Source organism: Venturia canescens, chromosome 1 (assembly GCF_019457755.1).
Source record: "Venturia canescens isolate UGA chromosome 1, ASM1945775v1, whole genome shotgun sequence".
Lineage (NCBI taxonomy): Eukaryota > Metazoa > Arthropoda > Insecta > Hymenoptera > Ichneumonidae > Venturia > Venturia canescens.
In genome coordinates, this window is record NC_057421.1 from 32,009,912 (window position 1) to 32,037,046 (window position 27,135).

At 36.8% G+C, this 27,135-nt stretch overlaps 2 protein-coding genes across 3 annotated transcripts; one reads left to right on the plus strand and one right to left on the minus strand.

The window, feature by feature from the left end:
- Positions 1-266: 266 nt before the first annotated feature.
- LOC122412959 (uncharacterized) lies at positions 267-2,677 on the minus strand. The gene is made up of 4 exons (XM_043422980.1): positions 2,311-2,677; positions 1,043-1,197; positions 775-951; positions 267-476 (listed from the first exon to the last, which is right to left on the minus strand). The coding sequence occupies exons 1-4, from the start codon at positions 2,493-2,495 to the stop codon at positions 325-327; spliced, it is 669 nt and encodes a 222-aa protein (XP_043278915.1). The 5' UTR covers positions 2,496-2,677; the 3' UTR covers positions 267-324.
- Positions 2,678-15,814: 13,137 nt separating this feature from the next.
- LOC122414725 (U8-agatoxin-Ao1a-like) lies at positions 15,815-26,695 on the plus strand. Of its 2 annotated transcripts, none has more exons than XM_043426279.1 (3): positions 15,815-16,189; positions 24,186-24,267; positions 24,780-26,695. In XM_043426279.1, the coding sequence occupies exons 1-3, from the start codon at positions 16,102-16,104 to the stop codon at positions 24,940-24,942; spliced, it is 333 nt and encodes a 110-aa protein (XP_043282214.1). In that variant the 5' UTR covers positions 15,815-16,101; the 3' UTR covers positions 24,943-26,695. The 2 variants fall into 2 exon arrangements, with proteins under 2 accessions (XP_043282214.1, XP_043282223.1); XM_043426288.1 differs by having other exon boundaries at positions 24,807-26,695.
- Positions 26,696-27,135: the final 440 nt, after the last annotated feature.

Consider the following 27,135-nt stretch of genomic DNA (forward strand, 5'->3'; position numbering starts at 1 on the left):
AAGAGGGTAAGGAATTGATTGAGAAAATTGTTTTTTTCTCTCAAGCCGAAGCTCACATGGGTATCTTCTTATGTTTTTTCGGTGTATACTCAGCGCGATATTCGGTAGTAAATATATTGCAGGAGTCGTCCATAGTTCTGATAAGTTTGACGGTGACGGAGAATTTAAAATTTAGTAAATCCAAAATTTGGCTCGTTACAGATGTGACTTATCGATTTGCTTTTTTGACAGTACAGCCCCTGTGGAATTTTCGGATCAAGACAATCGTCGTTTGTTTCGTTTATTTTCCAAGTGGCTACAATACATCAATTATTCTGTAGAGAATCACGGTCCGCCACGGCGTCTTCTTGACGATGGCCGAGGCTCGAGATATTGTTGTCGACTTTTCATGTTAATATCGGCCAATTTGCTGGTTCCGTTTACGTATTCTGATTGACCCATTACCGGTTCTTCCCACGTGAAACACGATTCTGGGACTGAAAGAGAAGCGATTATCGGTTTTTTCACAGTAATGCATTTTTTTTTGTTGCCAAAATTCGTAATGCATTGCATATAGCCGTGTTTTTAAATCCTTTTGCAAACGCAGTACAGTAATGCAACAGGAAAAGTGGCTGTGGGCAAGACTGGGGGGTCTCGCAGGACCAGGAACACAGCATAGCGAAGGGAAAAGTGAGATTGCGGGGATGAGATGAACTCGTAAAAACCCCGGAAAAGGTATTCGCAGGTGCTGTAAAAAAATAAAAAGAAGTAAAAGTAAATGATGAACTTGAGTACTTCTTTGAAAATTAACAGGTGTAGCTGGCTGGATAGTTGGTCTCTCAATAGCACTGTAACGAAATCTCGATGGTTCTCTGCAGCCATCACGAAGTTCAGTTACGACAGGCTGAATGGGTGAGCCAACCGGAGAATCGACTGCTGCCATGAGAGGTCTGTATTTCGCTATTGGAATTCCTGGGAATAAAGAATGCGAAGAGATGGATAAATGTTTAGCTTCGAAGATTAATAAAAAGTAACTTTCCTCTTGATTCTTTTCCTCGAATACCTCGTTTTTCGTAATCTATTTGATAAACACTCTTCATTACTGCGTCGTCCAAATTATACTTGTCCACAAGAGACGATACGAGGTCTGACATTTCGCAATTCATTTGATAGACTTCATTCTGCATCTGACGTTCCTTCTCTGCCAGCTGTTTATATCTGATTCGTGAGATATTTCTTAATTTTTTTCAAATATCTTCATCATCATTGAAAAAACTCGTCTAATTGTTTTTGTAGTTTTCAATATAAACAAACGCTATTAGATGCAATATTAGTATTTATTTTTTCTTTAAAACATTCAGCATCTCATTTGAGCCTCCACAAGTTTGTGTAGAGTTTTCAGTTCTGAAGTTTCCACGATCATTATAATTACAAGAGTTTAAAATATTCCGATATAGATCACATGTAAAGGTTATATTTCACTACAAATATTTTATTATATCCTAAGCATCAATCCCGTAAAAATACAAGAATCTATCGGGTCCTTCATTCATGTCACTGAGACGTTTTTTAGGTCACGTAACTTTTCCCAATATTCAAAGCTCGAAATTATCATTTTACAATTCTTCAGCTTCACTAACTCATCTCAACCCCACATTCCCCATACTCAATTTATTTGTGTATTTCTGCGAAACTTTTTCAAATGGGTCGTTCATAGCCCAGAGCTTGGTAATGCACTACTGAATGACATATTTTTAATTTTCGGTTGTCCAGCTTCAGTAGACAGTTAAAATAATTGCTCTCAACTGAGTGATCAATGTGCGTGCTCGAACGTGGCCAAGTGTGTAAGCTAAAAGTTCCTGAATCGTAGAACTCCGAGAAAATAATTTTTCCCACGCACTAACTGCGTAGGGGAAATCATTTTTTTCATTCTGTTAATTTGATATATTCTTCGAAAAAAAGATAACAAGGACTAAAGTTAAAAAAAAAAAAAAAAAAAAAAATTGAAAAGGAAGTAAAATACATTTTTTAGAAATTATGATATTTTGCGACCGTTTTTAAAAGAAGCAGTCACAAGGTGCATTGGATTGAAATTGCAGGAAAAAAATTCATCAATTTTGAAGCCAATGTGCTCCAAGAATTTTCGTTTTCTTTTTTTCCGAAAATTGCCAAAATTTCAGTACGTTTCTCAGTGTTTGAGAGTAAGAAATAGATGAAGCTTCTCAAATTTCTTAAAATTACGATATTTCCTCAGATACCCCGGTTCGCACCGATCTTCCTTATATTCATCGCTGTCATAGCCGTACAATAAAAGAATTGAGTGAGACAAACCTGGCGATGTCTCTTTGGAAATCTTGAGCTTCGCAATCGCAATCGTCCGGAGCACTTATTTTCTCATACAAGCGATTGCCTGTTCGCCGAGGTGGTTGGCTGGGTTTTACCAAAACTGGCATTGGATATGGCCACGTGAAATGGCTATGACTGACCGAAGTAAAAGTATCTCGTAGGTGTGCCATTTTTTCTTTTGTTTCCTTCGAATTTTCTAAATTTTTAGTAGAGTTTAAATCGAGTAAAATTGACCCCGCGATCGACGTTAAAATTAGACGAAAGTGAACTAACCACTGGCTTTCGTTGAGGCTATGAAAAGTTAAATTAAGCCGTTGGATTTGCAAACGGTTCCGTTCCGACTGCAACTGTGGCCAGAGTTTCACGACTGCAACGATTTGTCAGAGGAGCTTGGTTACTATTGTCGATTACCATCGTACCAAATATTTCGACAAATTTGTCCTTTGCCAGCAAAATTAACGTGACTGCGGCACGGTAGAGAATGTAGTGGATAACTGCGTTTAGAACTGTCAATCCAATTTGCGTGATTGTGGATTCACTAGCCATATTATTATTTTTTCGATAAAATGACAAATTTTCTTCTGGTTGTCTTCATTCAAAATACTGCAATTTATAAAATCAAGACTCCTTTGACGTTAGCCAAGTCTGAGGCATATCCGAAAAAAAAAGGAAGAACGAACGTCTCCTTATCAACGACGATACTTGATTTCTATTGAAAAAACAACCGAAAAGTAAGTTAATTGTGTTAAGGTAGTTCATGCACGAAACGATTTTCTTGAAATTCTTGAAAGAAAGTCTTGAAATTTACACAGAGTTTAAATAGGTACAGTCGACTGACAGGCATATCAAATTTTAAAGGGTTATCGAGACAAACTTGTTTAGATATGAAGCAAAATATACAGGGTTATAGGCACTATAGGTAAAAAATCGTTTATCTTTCCATGTTATGAATGAACATTTATTACGAAGTTTATGAAAAAGTACACAGTAAAAAACAAGTATACAATGAAGGTTTGGGAGCAAATTCGAGACGATTGTCTTACTAGTAATAAAGATATATTACCTTAAAGATTAAACGAAATTGGTAATGAGTACTCGTATAATCTCACATTTGCTTATTTGGTCATTTTGTTTCTTCATGGCTTGGCCCATTCCTGTAGTAGACTTTGACTTTTTATTGATACTTTTTTTTTTTTTTTATCTATTTCCCGTTGTGTTTTCCCTTTGCACACTCTAAAGTGATTTTCTACATAAAGAACTATAGTATTTTTGCCAGAGACGAATGAAAGGGAGTTGAAAAAATTTATTTACAATTTCGAATTAATAATAACTCTGACATTAATTTAAAGTGATTACATCTTTAATTAGGGAGTAAAAATCGTTCACTGTGGGTAATTTTTGTACATTAACATGTACTCGGTAAGATTTCTTTAGTTATATTTTGAGCTGATTTCGTTCCGACGCCACTTTGTGTCCGGTCCATTTTTTTCTAAACAATTCAGCATATAACATTTCGAATTTTGAAGATATTTTGAAAGTGGCAATTTCTTCCATTACTTCATCAATAATTCTGTTGGGTAGTTGAAAAAACTGTTCGCGTAACGACCTAGTGTTTTATTGAAATTTAGGTTTGGCGATCGAGGACCATTAAATATTGCGATCATTAGAGGAGATAGAATTTTATTGGAAACTGTTTGGGTTTATCTTCTCGTCTACTACGATTCTTCAGCATTTGATTTTCCGTTGAAAAATATCTTTATTATCGTACTTTCTTTGAGATTCTTTACAATCATTAATCTGATCCGATGGTATTTTTTGTTCAAAATGCACCAAAGTATTTTTATTTGATTATGTACTATCACGAGGATAAACGGTTAAACAAATTCTCTGATTGTGATCCGTTCGTGTGGCAGCATCACCACCGCAATATCAACTATCAAATTTCCGATTAAGCTTTAATCATACGATTATAAAATCAAAATTAAAAGAGGATGTCGAGACACACCATGCTTTTATTAGACATTTCAATAGGTGAAATCGACGTTAATTATTAATGTAAAAAACAAATGCACAATATAAACACAACGGTGTATAACTGGATGTTGAAATCGCATGAAAGATTAATTATTCATGGATGTTTCGCTGCAATTCTGCGTCGGAGAGTCTGTTTTAACGGGGGACAGCTGCCTCGGTGATCTACGATTCCTCGTCTGTATTTTTCGCTCGTCCCAAGATTCGAGGTCGCGAGAGCCGTTCATTCCCGAATTTCGATATGGAGGATAATTGTTGGCACTTTTGCCTCTTGTTCGCGAGGGCACGCACGGATTAACGTGATTATCTAGTTTACCCGAATTTTCGGCACTTCTGTAGTACTCTTGAGAATACGGCGGGGCTGATTTCGGGGCCTGACGTTCCTGGTAACGATGACTCTCGCATTTTTTCACATGGCCCACCGTGTTGCTGAATATTGGAATTGTTGTCTCCTCGAAGCACCCGCAATTGAAACGCGTCGTGGTCGTCATTGTACCGTACGGTTCCAGCTCCTGTAACATTTTTTTATTCTCATCATTTTTTTCAACGGCTTTTCAATTCGTCATTTTCAATCGAAGTACATACTCGAGGCGTGAGTTTGTATCAATGAGGATTCAATGCAAGTTTATTTATTGAGCTCGAAAAAAAGTGTACTTTTGTGTATCCGCCACCACGGCTACGTTGATCGACAGCAGGTTGCGTTTCGTCACTCGCTCGTGTCGTTCCCGGTGCGCTAATTCTCTCACGAGTCTTTGCCGGGGCTGTTACGATTGCCGCATTCTCAACAAAGAAATTTTCACCTATCAAACGCCGTATCTCCTGCGAGTAGTATTTCTCGGAGTGTTCTCTGCGTCGTTGCAACTCCTTCAGTCGCTCCAGTTTCCTCAGCGCTATTAGGGCTTGCGGTACGTTCACCGTATTCCCGTAATTACGAAAATTTCGTGGATTACGACTGAGCGGTATCGGTGATTGACACACCGCCCCCGACTCAGGGTTGTCCGTATCGTCTCCGTCCGGATTTTCCGATTTTATTGCACGATGGGACGGTCCGCATTTACCGTAAGGACAGATCCCGTAGTCTCGGGATGAATCCGGATACTTTTTCGTTTCTGGGTCACAGTGATGATGACACGTGGGTCGCACGTCCTGAAATTGTCCGCTTTTAGGCTCGCAGTATTCAATATTTCTTCTTCGATTCCTCAAAAACTCAATGATACGAAAACCAACCGTTTATCGAAACGAATGATTCATAAGCGAATAAGCAATTGAAAGTTCCTTTTCATAAATTATGTTAAGTGAGTACTCGTAGTTTAGGAATTGCTCATCGGAATCTCACCGCATGGCCGCTGTCGTTCGTGTCGACTTCAGTTACCGATCCTTCGTCCGATGTTTTTTCTTCCGTGAGTTTGTACAAGTCGTGATCGCTCGGCGTGTCTCCTTGACGATGACACAATGATTTCGATGGAACTTCGTATCTCCGTGCAATACGTTCTTCCCTGGGACAGTAATAATCGTTTTGATTTTTTGAAGGGCTACCTTCGCGAACAGGACTTTTACGAAAGCTGTCATCCATCGTTTGCCTCGGTGGCCATCTGATTAATAAGAAAGGCATAAATTATTCGACACATTTTATGAAATTTTTAATGAGAAATAATTTCACAAACGAAGATTAATTCGCGTGAGAATTAACAAATGTTTTTGTTTTTCGCTTTTTTTTTTTTCTCATCTGCATCGTAAAGGCAGAAAATAAGTTATGATGAACACGCTCATGAAAGACATTTTACTCGTGTGTCAGGTTAGCAGCGCGTCGCGAACGACCAGTAAGATTCGATGCCATAACTCAGAGCATCGAAAACGATACTCCCAAAAATAACGAATTTCTAATCCTCTTCTCAATGCTCATTATATCACGAATAATTTGGAGCACTTCGAGATTTATTTCTGTTGTTCAAAATAGCGCTTGGATTTTCGATGACGCGTGAACATTGCTCCGAACAAAAAACTCACGATTTTTATAGCGGTGTTCGGTAGTAAAAAGACGATGAATTTAAAGCGAGCCAATTTCAAATTCTCCTCACATTTTCATTATTTGCGAAGCACACAGGAATTTTTGTCCCACGCATTTTTCTGCCGCTCCGCCACGTTCGTCACCGGAGCACACCGCCGATCAAACGGACGTTCGATCTTCGAGTCCCTCTCGTCCATCACCATTCACGTGGATAATGCTCGAAAAAAAGATGGTACGTGATGCGACATTCGTGTCGCGATTTAGCGGGGACATTACGCGAATTGCGGATAATCCTGATCGAATGAAGCAGCAGCAAGCAGGGTGAGGGTCGCCAAGGTTGAAGAAAAAACATTGAAAAAATGGAGTAATTTAAATCCTCTTTCGTCGGAGTCCGCCATCGATCACTTTCGACCATGAACGCCTTCTCTCAGGGCCAAAAATAGGAAAAAATATTGAAAAAGCGTCCATTAGACTTTGCAAATGTGTTTTTACGTATAACTCGAGTTCAACATCGACATCAATTTTTGTGGTAGTACAATTCTTGGCATTCAGAGAATTTCATAATTATTCAGGAAACAGCTATGGGGATGCTGTCGGTGTGGAATTTCAGGGGGCTCCTTATGCTTAAAAACAGCTTTGGCTGATATCAGTGTGCAGATGGTTGAACGATTAGTTCCGCGCAGGTTCACGCATCGATCACTCGACGAGAGTGATGTTTCCCCTGATCCTTAACGCGTGTATCTTTCGAAAGTCAGTAACATGTGAACGCCTATAAGTCGACGTAGGCTTTCCAAAATATTACGCTCGTCCTCGCTCCCGTGTTTATTTATATACGTGCGAAAAAGTACTGCACAAGGATCGAATCGTTGGGGGCAATACTCTCTGGGGACTGCTTGCAGAAGTTGAAAGATTAGTTAAGTAGACTCGAAGTGGGCGGAGAAAGACGTCATGAAATCGTAAAACGTCACGAGCATATACGAAGGCTTTATGAATAAATAGGTAAAAATGGTTAAAACAATAATGAGGAGGAGCAAATGCGATAGAATCATTGAAAAACATCGAAGATAAGTAGAAGAGAATTCATAATTTCGGATGCTGAGTTTATTCAGTGGATACAAGGACAAGCTGCGCAAGATTGGCAATCATTGAAAATTAATGCGGTAGCTTTATGATCGAATTTCCGAAAGAGGAAAATTCCTCAATATGGGGAAAGACTAAAATAACTTTTTTGCTTCGGATCCCTTATTTTTTTCTCATAACTTCTCAAGTATCACCGTTCAGAATCGTATTACCATCGAATGGCTCATTAGAGATAGAACCTCGTGAGAAATGAATTATCGTGCCCTCGCGTCGAACAGTAAACGCCAATTAAGGAGGGCTATCGAATTTCTCGGCGTCACAGCTATAACACTTCTCCATGAGACTTTTTACCACGAGCACTCGCATATCGATCAGGTTTGTCGACTCGAGAACTGATATTGTTAACAGAAGTGGAGCGAGAGAGCAAAGTAGCAAAAAATTTTTACGAATGAATACTCTGGCATTTTTCTTTCTTTCCTCCAAATAATTTTCGCATATATTAAGAAAGAATTTCGTGTAGAAAGATACTTGTAAGGTGGTTACTCTTGTGGAGAGAGAAATAATTATTCGAGCGTTATCACAACTATATATGTCTTGTGTGCCGCTCCTTTTTTTAGTGTGGTCATTTTCGCGTAGTTTTTTATTAGATCGTTTTTATTGAAAATACTTCGTACCTTTGAATCCCATCTTATTTCTTACTGCAATTCGAATTTCTTCCCTGTAGCAGAACATCCAATTTTTAGGAAACTGTCGAATGTTCGACATTTTATTAAATGCTCGTTCGTTTGCCCATTCATCAGCAAAAAAAATCGTCTTGGTTTATTACAAAATATCGAATATATTAAAAATAATTTTCATCATGGACGCCAGAGATACAGCGTGCGGGCTTTATTTTTCCTTCAGTGATACCCCGGACTCCAATTCAATGCCAGATACGTGTTATTTTTCTCTTCACAAAACCAATTTGTGCGGATCACTTGTTTTTCTGGCGAGACAAGTTGTGAGCTTGTAGTCCAGAGTATCAAGCTGACCTTATATAGGTCATCTCTTCTTCGTCGATGTTATCGAGCATTCACAAGCGTTCCTTGGGGAAAAGCAGGAGAAAATAAAAGGGACCAAGAAATTTGGTGAGTCTCACTGTTGGTTCTCCAGAAATATACTTTCGGGGTCGTCCTCTCATTCTGTTTCCTCCACAAAACCTTTCGCCTTTCATAAGGTTACAACCAACGTTTTCCACTTTGTATTTTCTCAAAAGAAAATTTAATTTGTCTACAAGTTCTACACGCAAGTCAAATCTTAGCAGGTCATTTATAGTTCGAAAAAAAATAACAAATATATTCAGAGATCACGAAATTCTAAGAGTACAATGAAGAATATGATTCATTTAATCGGTCCAAAATGAAAACTATATCGATTAGACAATCGATATTAGATTAGAATTAGATATTAGATTAGGCAATTTCGAATGACCGCCTCGACATTGCATTTTCCACCAAAAATTGTAAACCATAAAAAAAAAGTCCGACGTATGGCACAGCAAGTTTTATTTTGTTATTAATTTAGATTAAAAAGAAATAAAATAAAAATGTTCAGAAATCACGCATACGATAGCTTTTCGGATCAGCAATTTTTTCACTTACCACTGTAATTAACTTTTTGCACAGTGATCATGGTCGGTGCGTAAGAGCATTGGCACTTTGAGTGGAAATCATATCGAAAGCTCACCTTTCATTCTACGTCTGTTAAGGTGCTGCAAGCAGTTAAAAGATTTCAACCACGTAATTACCCTTGATTCATTCCTCCGTTCTAAATACTTCGATATTATCCTTTAAAAATTCCAAATCCCATAAGCGGTACGTCAACATTATCGTATGTGAAAATTGAAAAGAATTTTTTAGTGTATCTGAGAATAAACAGTTGGTAAAATGGATTCTGATTATAAACAGAGCGTTGAGGATATGTTCGCCTTGTTGTTTGAAAAAAGCGGAAAAAAGTCGTATGAAAAGTCACATGTACGAGCGCTTTTCTTTTTCTTTTGTTAAGGCTTTCGAGGTTTCAGGATCCCGCACATACGTGGAAAAGCGGTGTATATACACAAAGAAAATATGGAAGTATGACGCACCGAAGACAACTGAATGCATTGACGTCACGTAGACTCGAGCAACAGCTCGAGGGCGTAGAGTTCTTGACAGAGGAACCGATAGGAAAATTAGATATTTTGACGAAAAGTCGCAAAACGTTGATAAGAGCGAAAAAAAGGAAACTCTTAGATCACATAGAGCGATATAAGGCAGTACAAAATGTTGAAAAGCCAACGGGTAAACATGCGACGTAATGCGGTTGAATTTTTTTTCTTTCAAAAAAAGAAAAGTTCTTTCGAAAAAGGGGTAGGGTTTAATATGTCAAATAACCGAATTGTAGAACGGTCGATATTTTGTAATTTTAAAAGTTGCAATATCAGATTGGAGAAAAATAAGTAATTCGAAATTCTCATCTCCGATCGACTATTAAGCAGATTAACGCGTTTGAATTCTTTGAATTCGTATTTACTCGAAAATATGTATTTCGATAGTTTTCCTTTAGAATGCAATTTTAACAGACCATACGACCATGCCAAATGTTCATATTTTCAAATTCAAAATGGAGAGTAGTTGTTTTATAGACGGACCAGAATACTGAATAGCAAAAAATCGAAAGTGAATTTTTCGAGCCTATAAAACTTAGATATGCAGAAAAGACGATAGTCAAAATGGCAATGTTTGAAATTGGATGTGACCAGTCTGAGTAAGTAAGTGAGGCGCGTGTATTTTGAGCTCTGCTGCATTTTTTTTGTTATTATTTCGTTATTATATTTTCGAAATTGTGAATATTCACAGTATCGCTGATCGCTGTAATTTATGAATCGAAAGAGTGGTAGTTGAATTTTCGGAAAATCGATATTTTATTCGTCGTTCTATGGGCGATTGTTACATTCTATTTTCGATGTAAACGTGCTTCGAATCTTGAAGTTTCTACTTTATTTATTTTCGACATTAAAAGCCCTAGTCGAATCGATCCGTCTCCATATTATCATTCGAAGTTTATAAACTCGAGATTTAAGCTGTTCGAAATTTTGGTCATTCTAACATTTTATCTCCACCTCGAAAAAGAACGTGTTAAAAAAAGAAAAATTTTTAATTTTTCCGTATATAAGCTTCTGTATAATACTAGGGAATGAACACGTATTAATTAATAACTTTTCAAAGACTTGATTGTGGGATCAATAATTTATAGCAAAGTACGAAGTGACTGTCAATCTTTATCTCCATCCACTATAACGAAAAGCAGAAATGAAATTAATTTTTTTTCAGGATTTCTCTGCCCATGCCTTCGTGAACTCGTTAGCATTAAACACAAATTTATTAATCAAACGAAAGAAAATTGTACACATTGCAACATCGTTAGATCCGACGAGCAGTAGCGTTATTCGATTATCGATGATTTTTTGGATCTTTGGCAAAATTGTTTTCATTATAGCAGGATTTTTAGTTTCAACCGAGTCGTGTTACAGTCCCACCCGGAAATGTTTCTCTTGTATTATTAATTTATTTGTAAGTGTACGCGAATAAAAAGCTCAAGAATCTATAAAATCCCTTTCTCATTTGCACTGATTCCCTTTGATCTTTTAATGAATTTTTATTTCCACCCTGAATCCTTGGGCAGTTCGTGTCGAATCCTTAGTTAAGCTTGCCAAAGGAGCTTCCTGTTTCCGTGTCGGTTTGTAATTGCGAGTTTCAAGTTCGAGATCACGTTGAGAAAAAGCACGTGCGTTCTCATGCCCGATTTGACCGGATTTGACAGTGTTTTTTTTATTTTTTTTTTATTTTTTATTTTTTTTTTATTTCTCAAAGTATTACAACGTGGCTAGTAAATTCAACGAGGGTTTTGTGGGTCGTAACTACTTTGTTCATTCGTGTCACTGCAACAACGATGTTTCATTTTCTATTCAATCATCACGTACGACATAAATTTTGTATTTCCATACCATAAACAATTTGCAAAATGCCATTCGCACATTAAAGTTTGTCGAGTCGACTATAAAGAAAAAAATGGGTTTTCAATCGATCCGCCCACATTCGATTAAACTTGTTTTATTTTAGGGTGAAAATTTGTTGATATAGTTCATACCTTAAGTCAAACCGCAGGTATGGGAGTATAGAGAGACAAAGCAAGTGGTCAACAATGATCTGGTTGCGAGTTGCGTTGTTAGTACGATGAAACACCTATAATAATTTCACTCTCCAATTCAATACATCAAGAAACTTATGAGACTACTTACATCGTTCCGATGTCCATACAACATTGTGATACCCATTAAACCGTGAAGTCTCATGGATTTGTCAAAGGTTTTGATCTGCTCGACAAAATATCAAATAATTTCATGCTGGCTTGATTGATTATTTCTAGCGTCTTTTGAGCACTCGAAAACCATTATTTCAATCGTATTTATTTTTTAGAAAATTTTTAACGATTCTACCGAGAATAAATGTCTCATGGATTTGTCAAAGGTTTTGATCTGCTCGACAAAATATCAAATAATTTCATGCTGGCTTGATTGATTATTTCTAGCGTCTTTTGAGCACTCGAAAACCATTATTTCAATCGTATTTATTTTTTAGAAATTTTTTAACGATTCTACCGAGAATAAATGTCTCGTTTATAGGTGGAAGAAAAGATTCGTTTTTTTGAGGACAAAGATATGTGGTGAACGTCTTTTAGGGGGGCGGCTTCCTCTCATCCTCACATGAGTTTCAGTATAATACCGTGGTCTTGGATGACGTCATCGCAAAGTGCCCTTCAACGTCTCCTTGGATGAAGGAAGTAATGTTTGAATTCTCCCATAACGGAATAATAATATCCGTTCTGATAGTCAATGATTTCAATCGGTCAAGAGAATATCATCAAAAATTCTTGCGAAATCTTTCGTTAAAAAAAAAATTAGTTCATCAACTTTCACGTACTTTGCAGTAAAAACTAGCTGTAAGTTTGTCGTTGTAAATTCTCTTTTATTCATTAGCTCTTTAGTAAAATCAATCCTCATTATCGATTTGCGTGCGTACAATTTTGATGCCAAATAATCGTTATTATTGTACGGTTTCATCTAACGGGCCTGGAGCAAAGAACACGAGAAATAAGCGAAAGAGCAACTTTGAAAAATCTTTTGGTGCACATTTCTTTTCACGAATTAATCCGATTATCGTGCTAGCACGAAATGTTTTGAAGTTCCATGTGGAAGTCTTGAGCAATTTAATGCAAAAGTGCAAGCGGAATTGCGGGGGCTCCTCATGAGAGGGAAAATGTTTAATCGGATGAACGAGAAAAAACGATTTTATTTTCTTTTCCATAATCTTTACTTTGACGTGATGCTGAATGAATTTTTGAAAAATCCTTTGGTGCAAATTTCATTTCACAAATTAATCCGATTATCGTGCTAGCGCGAAATGTTTTGAAGTTCCATATGGAAATCTTGTGCAATTTAATGCAAAAGTGCAAGCGGAATTGCGGGGGCTCCTCATGAGAGGGAAAATGTTTAATCGGATGAACGAGAAAAAACGATTTTATTTTCTTTTCCATAATCTTTACTTTGACGTGATGCTCAATGAATTTCAATAATTCTGGGATCCAGCTAATCCTCTTGAAAATCCTTTCCGCTCTTCGCAAACGTAACTCAGGTCGGAAATATTTATCAGTACTTTCGTACAAAAATAATGCTCGTATGCGTGTATTATTTCAACGAAATATTAGTCTCCATGGAAATATGCTCGAGGGCGAAGAGGAGAGCAGGGAACAATGTGAATATGCGCAAAGAATTTTTGCAATCATATGTTAAAGTTCATGCCTTTCGAAAAAATAGAATGGGAATCGAATTGCTTTTATATTTTGTAGAAAAATTCCGACGGAAATCCGGCAGAGAATTTCGATTTGAGGCAGCGAGTTTGTTAAATCAAAACGCAACCCACGCGTTGTTTTTTAGCGTCTACCGGTGGAGGGTGGAAATGTCGTTGCTATTATACCATTTCATGACCCTCGACAACTTCTTCCAGCATGAGCTATAGAACCTCCCACATATCGTCGCAATATGTGCGACGACTTTTAGTAATGAAGCCGTAATTCAAGGCCGTCGAGAAAATTACCTTAATAATTCACAATTCTTTCGGTGCCGATAATTTTTGCAGCAATCCTTCCCGCGCGAATAAATCACTGATCTACGTTGCCCCGACTCCATTTGCACGATGGAACGAGAGATTTTTTTTCATTCTTGACATTTTTGGAATTGCTTTGAAGGGGAGATCACTTTTCTATTGTATCTCATGACTACCCTTTTTTCTAGGCAAAAAAAAAACTATTTTCACGATTTTTTGATCGGTATAAAGTATATAAATATGGATATAAAAAGTGTTAGGCCTAAGAAATACACTCTTAAAATAGACAATTATTTTTTTTATATTCATTTTACTCAGTTTTCGTACAGAAAAATAGGAGAGAAGACAGGTCCAAAAAAAGATGCGGGTGTGCGCTGTTGATAAAATCTCTGGAATAAATGATCTGAGGAAAAAAATAAAAGTGGTTTTAAATTCAATAGGCAAATGGCTTTAGCGCGTGTCATAAGATTTTTGATTTTTTTTTAAAATGACAAAATCGCGGCCATTTTTCCAAAAACTATGGAAAAGTATGTTTTTTGCAAAAAAAAAAAATTGTTCCGCTGAAAATTTGAAAATTTGTACGCTATGCGCCATAGCTATAGTTACAAAGTACATGTGGTAAAATTTTGGTGAGGTTCGGTTGAATAGTTTCGGAGATTTCGTCAACAAGCCGTCCAAAAACGTAATTTGAGAAAAACGCATGGGATAGGTGCGTATATCAGCACGCTCAGACAGCCAAGTAAACGTCGCTCAAAACCACACTTGGACTGCTCAGATCTTTATAAAATTTTAGTATGATACCTTTAAACTTTCGAAAAATGCAATAAAAAAAATCGATCATTTGAAAATTCTAATTAGGATAGACCCCTTAACGTGGTATTTGCGGTAGAATGCAGTTTTATTTTTCAGTGATTGAACTCGTGAAAAAATGAGATTTTTCAATAATTTTTTAATGAGCAAACGGAGAGGTTTTTACTCGAATTTTTCTGAATTTTTGAAATGCAGCTATCGCGATGCTTCTGGTTACTGAGTATGTTTAAATGTTTTCATTAATAATTTGAAAATTCATTTTTCTCTACTTCAACCGGCGGAATCGTTGAAACAACTGTCGGCGAAGGCAAACGTGTCATAAATATTCTTTTTTTTTTCGAAATTGAAAGCTCTATCGATAGATATGTCGATCGCAATATAACAAGTAACATCGAAAAGGGGACTGCGACGCCGTAATAATTGATCGAGGCTCCATGCGTGGTCATACGAAGGGCGTCAGCACCGAATCCGCGGGAATATCGCTCCCAATAAATTCTTCGAATTAATCTACTTTTCACTTCTTTTTCTCTTGGAAAAAAGAACACTTTGGAGCTTCTCGGAAAGAATGCGAAAGATGCACGCGCTTTGCAAAATTTCAAACGATCGATACATTGAATTTCGCCAAAGGCTTTCCTCTCTGATAAAATGATAACTCTCATGTTCCGCCCACCAGCACTGAATACGGTAGGATCGATAAATAATTTTTTTTGCATTCGTTCGGCACAAGAAAATGAGGCAAGACAAATGACGAATCGAAGAGCCGATAACAAGAGGCGAAGCTTTGGGCATCCGAGACTCAATATTTTTCTCGAATTTCAAAAGACCATTGATCTGATAATAGAAATCAGGCCGATATCTGAAGCGAAGCACAACAAGGAGGTGAAGGTTCGAAGGGACGATGAAAAGAGTGAGAGGCGAGATGTAAGAAAGAAAAGGATGGGAAGACCAGTTGCATTGCAACCAGTTGCTCTCGAAAGTGACAAATGGGAAACCAAGAGGGGGAGGGAGAGAGGGCGAGAAAATTGTGGTCGATTTGTGAGAGTCGTAAAGGGGTGCGAGAGATGAATCACGGAAATGATCCCTCCTGTGTTCTTGCACCAAGAGATGCTGATACGAAGCCGAAAGAGAAAACTACATACACAGTTCCGGCGGTGTCGAGGGCGCCGGTGGAAGAACGCTGTGACGGATGCTGGACACCCCCGCGCTTCGGCGTCGCTCGCTTAACACCCCCTCCTTATCCACGCGTTTGTATCTATATACGTGCAGGTTCTTATGTACAGGTTGATATTATTGTATAGCTTGGCATCTGGTGGGGTATGTGACCACGCCTCTCGCGTCTATATAAGGGTTGTGATCTCCCCGGTACCTCACTCGAACCCCGAAGCATCGTACGGTTACAACTGGAACTGTACCACTTCGCAGACTCGAAGAAAAAGGCATTTCAAACCTCCTTCATCCGGAGACACTTTGTTTTCGATTGATAGTGGAACCGAGAGAACGATAATTAGTGCTTGCCCTTCGATCAAAACGAAGATAATTTCGTGCAGAAATTCCCTTGAAATTGAGGAGAATAGAAACCGGAAGAATCTTCAACTTACGAATAAAAATTATTTTAATCCCAACGTTTTTTTATCGTCGTTCAATCTCAAACAATTATCTCTCGTAATGGATGTAAAATTCAGTTTGTTGAGCCTTCTCTTCGTCATATGCGTACTGGTCGAAAGAACCACTGCCGGTCCATACTTTGAAGACGGTGAGTACTTGGAAACTACATTGAAAAATCATTTCACTTATTTCGAAATTTTGTCAAATTGTGGATCAAAATTCGTCTGTTTTTTTCTTTATACTTTCGTGTGTGTGTGTGTGTGTGTGTCTTGGAAATTTGAGTGTGCAATTATCCTCCCCTGTTCTATTTTTTTGGAGTCATTTTAACGGAGAAACCATTCGATTATAGAAATAAAAAAACAATTTAATGCCAAGATGATTCAATCGTGATTGAACATTTTTTTAACGAGCTTCGAAAATCCGATGAAAAATTTCAGTTTTGGTGTGTTAATCGCTTCCCATTCTCTCATTTTCATCTGTAATACTTTCATAAACACAGGTCGTTGGAAACAAAATATCAATTTTATATAAATATTCATTATCGTAATATTCATGTTTTCGCTGTTAAGCTCTCAGCAACTGTGAAATTTGATGTCGCACAAAATTTGTTCACGCAATTTCATCCCTCGAAAGGTCTGGTGAGGTACCTTCGGGTAAATCGTGTTTCGAACGCTTGAGATACGATTAACTCTAGCCGGCAAACTCAATCAACCGAACGAGTCGCTCGTTCGGAAAACCGAAATCGTGCAATTTTACTTCACTGATATATTAAGGCTCATCCTATTTCTTGATTTTCGCTGTCCGTACGGTAGTCGCGAGGATTCTCGATTATTTATTTAATATTTAGCCAAAAACTACAATTCGAACTTTAATCGTCGAACGATAAATTTATTTTTCATTTCGAGTGAAAATTCAATCATTTTAATTTCAACATATTTTAATATAATGTAACGCAAATTTGAAGTCCGTTACTGTAGAGCAGAAGAATATTTTTCAAATTTTCATAATTTTTTTATCAGAGACATAATTGTTAACTCGAAATTTATTCCCTTCGTTTTTTCGTGTCTCCTTTCATCTGTGAGATACGAAATTAAAAATGATCAGTTCCTCGAGAGGATTTTCATGTTTTCCATTGCTTTGCAACAGCCCTCGAGGTTCAGTGTCCTTCAAACGGTGTTGCCGCAAGTTCGAGCTGTACACTTGGAGAGTAATTGTTGTGCCCGCCGCTCTTTTTATCGAGATGAAAAAAGTTTTAGCCCATTTATACCACTTTTTGAGGTAAAAAGTGCGATTGAAAATTCTCACTGTGAACAGTTCGATCGAGGTGGTTGGTCCATCTTATAAAATAATAAATTCATCTTCATTCATATTCCAATTTTCGTTACATTTTTATTTTCATCAAGTGAAATTTCACGCCCACCCAATGAAGTTACAAACAGTATGCAATGACATTTTTGACGATTTCTATCAGCATCGTCGACAATAAAATGTTGTGTTTTTGCCCAGGCCAAATAGATTTATGGCTAAATATGTTAATGCAACGAGCACGTAACAGTTTTGTAAAAAATTTTAACGTCACGGTGAATCCCAATAGCCAATTGAGTGCTGTCTCGTTACGTCAAAAAGAGTCGGAAATCACAGTAGCGAAGGTGAGTGTGTAGTCAGACATGCAGGTTTCATTGGCTGTACATTGGTAATAAAATGAAATCAGCATGAACCTCGTTAGCGTCCACCTACGCACGAGTATATATTTCAAATTTTCCAACGAATTACATGGAAATGGCAAACTTTTTTTTTTTGATTCTGTAATTCTGGGAATGGAATTGCACCGTCAAATTCTCGTTGTCATCGATTTTTGTTTCATTTCGATTGCGCGATTCCTTTGTCTGCTGTGATTTTTCATTTATTTTCATTTCAATTATAAAATCGTTTTCCAACGGGCGCTGAAAAGTAGAAAGTCGTTGGGTCGAATTGCTCGTTTTTCTTAACGCATGTACGTGTTGAACTCCATGAAAATATATGATTTTGACGAATCCTTTTCTTTCTCGAAATAATGTACTATTTTTGTGGCGAATTAATGAATATGTCAATACTTTAACACGAGCTTAATACCGTGTTATATTCGTAATTCAATAAGAAATTTAATTTAAAAAATTCGAAATGAAATAAAAAAAGATAAGACATCGAGAAAAATCTGTCCCAAAAAGCTCTTAAAAGTACACTGAGAAAAAAAAATTGTTGATTCAATAGCAATTGATGTTATTGGAAGAGTGTTCTTCATTTAATTGCAATGTTTTCGGGGAAAATGAATCTGCAGTTTCATCTAAGTAAAACTATTTTATTCGTTTAATCGCATGTTTAACCTTGTGATGATCATATATTTCATTGGAACCCCGTTTTTTTTTCTCAGTGTAACAGAAGAATTCTAAAATCTTTCTGTTACTATCCTACCGCGTATGAAAGAAATTTCTTGAAAGCTCCAAAAAAAAATTCAGTTCGTTAATTATCTAGAACATTTTATCCTATCGTAGAAAATATATTTTTTTTTCCAATATCATTATTTATCGAAATAACGTAGAAGAACCTTCTAAAAATCAGTTCTTCAGCAATTTCCTCAAGTTTTGATATCGAAAATAAAATTTTTGCCAATATTCAATATTCGTCCTCAGTGAGTCAGAGTACACTAGTATACAAAATTTGAAGAAAAATCCATGGGGATTTTTGGAAGTATACCACCCGTCGATTTAAGTTCATTCTACGTGTTTCAGTGAGAAATTGATTAGTTAAATTAACACTGAATGTGCGGAAAGTAGTCTTTGAAAATAGAGATAAAAAACGCACGATTGAAAAACTAATTAAAGCGCCTCCTTCGATCAATAGCATAAAAAATTCATTCTCAATATATGTACTTCGGCATATATTGAAAAATAAAAAAATTTGCACAGTTAATTAATGGGTGCCAGGAATGGAACTGAAATAAAACAACAACGGAAAAGCTGAAGCGAGTGTATCTGCGTTATTCGATTCCGCTGTTATTTTGTTGCAATCTTCCGTTTAATTCCACTCCCCTTTCTTACTTACACGTTCACAACACCATCGTTACGTTCGCAGTTAATCGATCTAATTGCACGACCATCCTGGTCATTTCTATTCTATCCGTTAAACGAATTCTGATGTAAGTAGCGCCTTTCGGTCAAAGGTAAAACGTGACGCAACAACTGAAAATACTAGATTGAAGAGAAAGGTTACTCTTCACTTATATTCACGTTTCAATACTTAATTAGCCTACACAAACAAACGGCTCATCGGGCTAAATCCATATTCATTCTCTATAATTAAACGTAGCCTAATGAAGAGAGCTTCCAGCAGTTCACTGGAATTTCGCGTCGTTCTGAGAACGGTTTTCATTTTTAATTTACGAAAAATTGAATATTTTACTTTGAGAAAATTTTCATGATATTATAAATCATGAAGAAAAATGTTGACGCTCTTTCGACGCTAAACGAAAAATTTGGCGAAAATTTTCGATCATATACCACGAAGAAACGACTTCAGTCATGCTTGAGATGCTCGACTATTTGCATAATTTTACTCACGGCGAAACATTTTCTCTATACATATATAAAGAACCGAATATACGTATTTTATAAGATAAATTGTGGTATGGCCACGCTCTTTCTCGCAATTTTCTCCGGCTACCCTCGACCGTGCTCGTTGAAATCACATCAACAACTTTGTCACTTCCAATGATTAAATCCCTGCAGCGTGGAGGGCTTAAAGAATATTAAAATGCCTCGCGATCTTCAAACCTCTCATAAATATTATTTTTTCATTTTCTTACCTGTTTATCATCTTTCTCCTTGTTGGGATAGGACTGGTTTAATGGTAGAGAAAAAGCATTTTGTCATGTTGCGTTTTGAATGAAAACAGTCTGTTGGGCGTGCTGGCCATGAACGGGGAGTACGTGGATGTACGATAACGCCTTGCGGAAAAGAAAATTGGCTCAAAAAAGTTGGCAACGAGCCACCAATCAAACATTTTTTACTTCCCTTGAGCCTTTTTAAGTTGTATAATAAAGTATTCAATTTTGCATATTTTCCGAAAAGGTTCAAAGAGCAGTAAAGTTTCTATACGGAAAATGACAGTATTTACTCGTAAGATGAAAGACGTCTACGGTATTGCGAACGCTAAATTCTCTTTTAAAAAAATATATTTTTTTATTAAGTAATAATTGTCATCATCGATTTACTCATGTTTCGTTATCGGATTCTAAATTATTCGATCCGATCGATGCGGGGGAGAACTGAATACGAAGGAATGAGAAATGCCAGTAGTTCCAACGTTGTTAGGCGACGTAGCTAAAGCAAACACCCCCACGACGATGTCCTTGATAACCTATAATAACAAGGATGTTCCAGGAATGCAGGAATGAAGCAGAAATCAAAGAGGAAACTCTTGATTATGTTTTGATTGACATACGCAACGTGGTTTATTTTCTCTTGGTAAATGGATATCTATGTTTTATTATTCATGAGATTCGAAGGAACTTCGAAGATTTTGGGGGAATACAAATGAGCGACATCCTCAAAGCATGAGCAACACTCAATTAACTATTGATTCTATAACGACGAAAAGGTGCTCTTGTCATTAAAGTTGCTCAGAGATCAGTGGCTCTTTACGGAAAGTAAGAAAGAAACGCTTACGGTTTTTCGTCTCTCTTTTTTTCCTCTTAATTAAAGGATCTTATTCAACTTTTTCGAGTTTGTTTCTATTCGTTTATGTATATGAGAAAAAGAGATGTGTTCTTGCTGCATTTCCTCTTGTCGGTTTCCCCGTTTGTATCTTGTCAATTTCGATATCACCTCACTTATCTTGAAACCTCATTCTTTTTACTAGACTAATAAACATTCTATTTTTAAAGTGCACTCAAAAAGCTTGGAAGAAAAAACTGGAATTATTGTAAAATTTTAGTATATTTTCACTTTATCAATTTTTAGGATTACCGAATACGACTTTGGCAGCAATTTTTTAAGTCGGTGGGGATAAAATTTTAGAATGTCTAAAATTTCGAACAGCTAAAATCTCCAGTTTATTTCGAATTACTTATTTTTCTCCAATCTGATATTACAATTCTAAAAATTTTGAAATATCAACCGTTCTACAATTTTAATGGAAAAATGTAATAAAAACTTGTATTTATCACGCCGTGAAGTACAAGTATACTGAGGATTGATATTTTTATTGCCCACCCAGTTTCGATGAGGAAGATTTTGTACTGTTAAAAATCTACCAGGAGAGAAATTTACTGATTCAGCAACATTTTGAGTCAATCAATAAATCTTGTTAATCAACATGTGTCATATGATAAATAGAACGAAATCCGTTAACACCTGTTTGGTTGACTCCAACACTTTATTAAGCTTCAAGGAATAAGGTTTATAATGATGATGAAGCCAAGCGGAAATGGCAGAATTTTTAAGTCCCGAAGATATGGATTGTTTCATTTGCTGTTTAGAAATGATTCACAGTTGAAAATTATTAAAGCTGTTTCACGAGATTGAGTGATGCCGAATCCAATGTATTCAGTGTGACTCCGTTTACATTTAGTTGAATATCGACCTGGAATACATAAGACATATGTATTCAATGTGTCATTCAAGAGGTAATTTCCCTCGAGGCATTCCTCGAACAGTTTAAATTCACCAAGCACGAATTCTTCATTCCCTGCTGCTTCCGCGTCATTCCCTTTACCACTGTCCTACAGGTAATCTCAGCACCAACATTGCTATTTTCTCTCCAGGGTGCTTGTTCTGAATTTCAAACCTGCTATCATTTCCAAACATTTGCAGGAGGCTTTTTTTAATCTCAAAATGCTTGGTTCATAATTTAGGTTTTATGTGAGTAACTCGTTTTTGAGTTTCATTCTATCAATGTACATCCTCGACACAGAAATCATGGTCGAGGAATCTTAGCTTGGGTCACTTTTCAAAATTACTTGACGTCGTGATTCAATATCTCACAATATGTGCAGCACCGTACAGCCTCTTTTGGACACTGCACGATTCATATAACTTTTGGTTATAGTTTTCGCTTGCTTTCCCTTATCCAATAACTTTTTCAAATGAATTTATAGCAAAAACGTGCTGTTTCCTTATGGAAAAGTATCCCGTGAGCACTAGACAGATTTCTTATTATATTAAAAGATCTGATTGATCGTTCGGATGCTTGGGAGTCGTCGCAGATCCTCCGTGTGTTTCTTTCTGCTTAGTCTTCATTTGCAATTCTGTCAATTTATTTAATAAAATTTTTGTTTCATTTTATGGGGAAAAAAGCAATGATTTTTTGCACGAACATTGAAATCCGAGGCGAGAAGATCAGTGCACATGTCCAATTACCCGAGCAGTATCTGTGAGAATGAAATGGAATGGGAATGTGCATCGACGCAACGGAAAATACGATCAAGAGAACATTCTTTAACCGAGAAATCTTTTCACGATTTTGTATTGTTTGCTCTCCGAGAAGCAATAATGTCTGAGCTTTGATTGACGAATGGAAGTCCATTCATTTGACGCGTCAGGAACCCTCGACCTATCGATCGATCTCGATCCCCCTGCTTGCACTTCTGTACGCCGCCTATTTATAAACGCCTTTTCATAGGTGTCTCACATACGCAATGTATATTCACACACGAGCGTACACCGCGTATTTTGCCACATTCTTTCTTTATTCCCTTATTTCTTGCTTCGGAGTTTTCCCTATTTTCTATTTTGTCTTCTTATTTTTCACGTCACTCGTTGTATCACATCGTGACGTCTAAAAGACCCATTCTCCCTTCCTTCCTCTTTATTCTGGCATTTTTTTCTCGCGATGGAAGAGAGTGCCATTCTCTTCGTCCATTATCTAGAAAGGGAAAGTGTGTATAGAAAAGAATGTCGGTTATCATCCCACCTATAGGATTACAACGTAGGAATGAAAGATAGAGGATCGAAAGATTACTTTCGTCGCTTTTCTATCCAATATATAAACCACCTAACATATTTTTCCCCTTTTTAACGAAGGAATATCATTGTTATTCTTCTTCAGTTGAATACGATTTTAGCAGTTTGCGGTTCGACGATGGCTCTGTTCAGCTTTCGTCGGTTCTACCAGCTCTCGATATGTTTGCAAAAGTCTTTAAGCACGAGGGTGACTTTTTAAATTCAAGACGCTGAATCTCAGATTTTCTCAATGCCACTTCCATGCTTGAAATCATTTGATTCTTTTTGAAGATATATCAGCGATTCAAAGTTATACGGATTCTAATCTTTCTCATTTAAGCTCCTGTACTTTTTGAGGAGAAAACTAGCTTCTTCGTATGTTTTTTTTTCCACGAGGATTTCCTGGATTTTTCAATCTTCATTACATGGAACAAATTCATTATTTGAAGACTCCGGAAATGTAGAAGCTCGCGATGTCGTTCTTCGTTTTTATAAGTGCAACATTAATAGAAATCAATTCAAATTCGAGGCATATTTTAAAATAGGATTCTCAAGGATGTCAACGCAGTTTCAGTATGATTGGGCGATCTCATTATGTACATGTCTGTGTCACAGTAGATTTCAAAATGAATTGCAGTCATGGGAAAATTATGACCAAGGCTTCTATAGAGCTCGAAAGTTCATTATTTATGAGAGTCACAGGAGCGAAGAAAATTACTTTCGTTACATTTCTCTTGTTTCATTGCATATATTTGTGCGAACGTATGTAAGTAGTTCTCTCTCCACGTTGCGAGGCACGCATTACGATCTTAAGCCAGAGTTATGTTTCTCACGATCTTACGTAGGGAGAATTGCAGAGGGTCAAAAGAAAATGAGATAAAAACATCGTCAGATGAAATTTTAGCCCAACCTTCCGGTGAGATTACACCAATGATCCAGAAATCTAAGACACGTGTGTATAAAAAGTTGTGAAATTAACAATTTTTCGTTAAATTTTAATATCAAGCAAGGTTTTGCTCAAAATAGCATCGCAATTCGTATTTTTGTCTTTTTCTTTCTTCAGCTTTTCTGAGGCTTCTAAAAATGTAATTCCTTGAAAATTTTCATGAAACAGACATTCGGTAATGGAATTTTTGGAAAGTTATATGCTTGAACGATTTGTTACAGAGGATGGTGGGAATGGGCTCGCCTTAGACTCGGATTATTCGGACAATGCACTTGAGAATCTGATGCGTGCCGCAGAACAAAAGTAAGCATATATTTCCAAAACTATGAATTTAAGCAATGAGAGACATTCATTTGTGAAGCCTCTTTGATTTTGTTTTATCATTGTTATTCAGTTTTTTCTCTAAAATTTTTCAATTAGTTTTCGGTAAACTATGCCCAGCTAAGATGTAAATATTCGAACACCAATTCAGTAGCTGTTTTGTCCAACGAATCAATAGGCATATCGAGCCCTTGTTTTCGTGGAGAAAATCAATTAAAAAATCGTCACAGCTCTCATTTCACTTGGTTATAACTGATTGAAATATCGGAAATCTGTATAAAGGTCGTATTCGAAGGATGGTAGAGGCTTTGGAACAATTGAATTTGCTTCGAGAAAATAAAATTTTCCAAGTACTACAACAATTCGTTGTTTAATTGGATAAATGATAATGGGCTAAGAAAAATGGGAAAGCAAGAGGAAGATAAAGTTGCATGAGCTCGTCGTTTCCTCAATGTCTCGATGTGTTCACCACTGATTTCCTTAATCTCGAGTAGACGTTCCCCATTGATATATGTGTTTAGGCGTGGATGCATCAGACGCGACGGAAATTGCGATCACAGGCCGAACGACTGTTGCTACAGTTCCTCCTGTCGTTGCAACCTCTGGGGATCGAACTGCCGTTGTCAACGAATGGGACTTTTCCAGAAATGGGGATAAGCGACTCGCAGCCAAGTTCACGGAGAGGGGCGAGAAATTGGGAGAAAACTAGAGAACGAAAGAGTAAAAGGGAGAGAGAAAGAGAGAGAAAGAAACGTGTGCGTGTGTGATTCCCAAAGAAATACAACCAAATTTTTCATCCCGTAAAAGTAAATCGATAAAAATTAGCATGTAAAACCCGAAACTTTGTTGAAGATCACGAAAGAAGTTTTGACGCTGCGCTTACCAACTTCGATTTCTCTCCATCATATTTGTATAAACGATTTTTTACATAAAAATTGATTTCTGCGATTTATAATTACGTTGCTTTAGCTTGTCCCTGTTCAAAGATTTTTTTTTTATTTCGCCAGTGTATTCAGTCACCCTCATTACGCAAGGAATGTCAATTTTTTAAGGGTTCCCTGCGTCTAAGGATTTCTTTTAGGTGTTCTTGATTTTTACCAAGATCCGCGACCCTTTGACTCTCAAATAATCGTAGCACTATCGCAGTTGCGTACTCACAAAATGTAGAAAAATTTATTAGCCAAAATATCTCAAATATCAAGTATTTTTCAATCAATTAACCTGATCATGGCAATTAGACGAGAAATTTCATACCAAGCTGATACCAGATTTTATAAAAAATAGTCTTCTCTACTTCTACCTATACAAATAGTGCATGATTCATTTCCTTTTTTAGTGTCAGATCCTTACTAGAGACGAATGTTCGTTTCAAACGTCATAAGATGCAGTTCTTATTTCTTATAATGCTCTCTGATTCGGTTACCCGCCCAATTTTTAGAATTTTTCTTTCGCGTTAATCGAAAACCAAATAGCATACGAGAAATCTCGAATATTCAGTTCAATAAAGTCGTTCATTAAATCCTCGATATTTATCATGAACGAGAGACAGTTTCGAAAAACAACGTGTATGTAATTATCGAAAGTGAAGTTGATGCATGAAAAAAGACATTGCGATGATACGACTGAAATTGCTGTCCGATTGGGGATTAACCAGCCACATCTGTCAATCGGACAGTCATTTCTCTCAAGAGATGCATGTCCATCGCTGTTGTTCGTAAAAAAATGTGCACAATATATATTCAAACTAATCGTGCAATCGAGCGAGATTCAATTAATACCTGAAAATTGATTATATTACAATAGAAATACCATTGGACTTACGGAGAAAGAGGAGCTGAGAGAAAACCATAATTGTACGAGGAAGGCTAAAGCTAACTAAGATTAATTAACTAGAGAAAAATAAAACTGTGAGGAAAGAAAATGATTATGTATGTCCATTCGTGGGGCCCGAATTACTGATTCGTCGATGCGGCCTAACGGAACCGCAACGATACACGAAAATTGACACTAGAAACAGAATCGAGCCACGGATTTCAAAAATAAACTTATTATTCGAGTAAATAGTCAACTGTAATAGAACAAAACGGTTACGATAAATATATAAAAGCTTGGAGCACAATGTCAACAATGAAAAAGATCAATGAAATCGAGACCTCTTGATAGGAAGTATAGATGTATACTATTACTATAAGCACATAAAATGGCAAAGGATAAATAAACAGAAAAATCTATATTGTGTATTATTATCATTATCATTATTATTAAACGATTATTAATATTATATAAATGTTATACATAAATGTATGTGATATCCGGACAATGGATGTACACGTATGAAAAAGTCTTCTGGACAAACTGAAGAAAAAATAACTAAAATATATATGAAACGTATTTGAACTGGCTAAGCAAAGATGATGCCTTATTTATTGATTCTCACTGCGTATCCCTTACTCATCCATGATTCTTCTCCTCTTCCTCTTTATACTTATAATTTAAAAATTGCTGAAAAAAAATAGGATCTTTGCAGACGCAGAAGCACAGCGGGGCAACAGATGTGAGATTAGTACACGTGGAAATAGTTATCCGCGAAATAATCCTGCTTTATCAATATAACAAACGTGTCTAAGCCAGGTCATGGTCGAATCACTGTGTGTTTTATCTGCAGTAATCCACCGATATATCTGCCTGCTGTTGGTTATGCGATTATAAAACCAACCGCAACGTGCAATCTCAATGGATTCGACAAACAATCCCAATTTGTCAATGATTTTGGGTGGATCGTATATTTACGTCTAATCACCATCTATTTATGTGTTGTCACGACATATGTCACGAGGAATGAAAATTAAC

Bases quoted from the DNA above. Each gene is read 5' to 3' on its own strand.
- LOC122412959 (XM_043422980.1), bottom strand. From the start codon at position 2,495: ATGGCACACCTACGAGATACTTTTACTTCGGTCAGTCATAGCCATTTC. The intron at 952-1,042 runs GTATTCGAGGAA...CTTTATTCCCAG, and splicing joins AATAGATTACGAAAAACGAG to GAATTCCAATAGCGAAATAC. The intron at 477-774 runs GTACTCAAGTTC...CTTCTCTTTCAG, and splicing joins ACCTGTTAATTTTCAAAGAA to TCCCAGAATCGTGTTTCACG.
- LOC122414725 (XM_043426279.1), top strand. From the start codon at position 16,102: ATGGATGTAAAATTCAGTTTGTTGAGCCTTCTCTTCGTCATATGCGTA. The intron at 16,190-24,185 runs GTGAGTACTTGG...GATTTGTTACAG, and splicing joins CGGTCCATACTTTGAAGACG to AGGATGGTGGGAATGGGCTC. The intron at 24,268-24,779 runs GTAAGCATATAT...AATCTCGAGTAG, and splicing joins ATGCGTGCCGCAGAACAAAA to ACGTTCCCCATTGATATATG.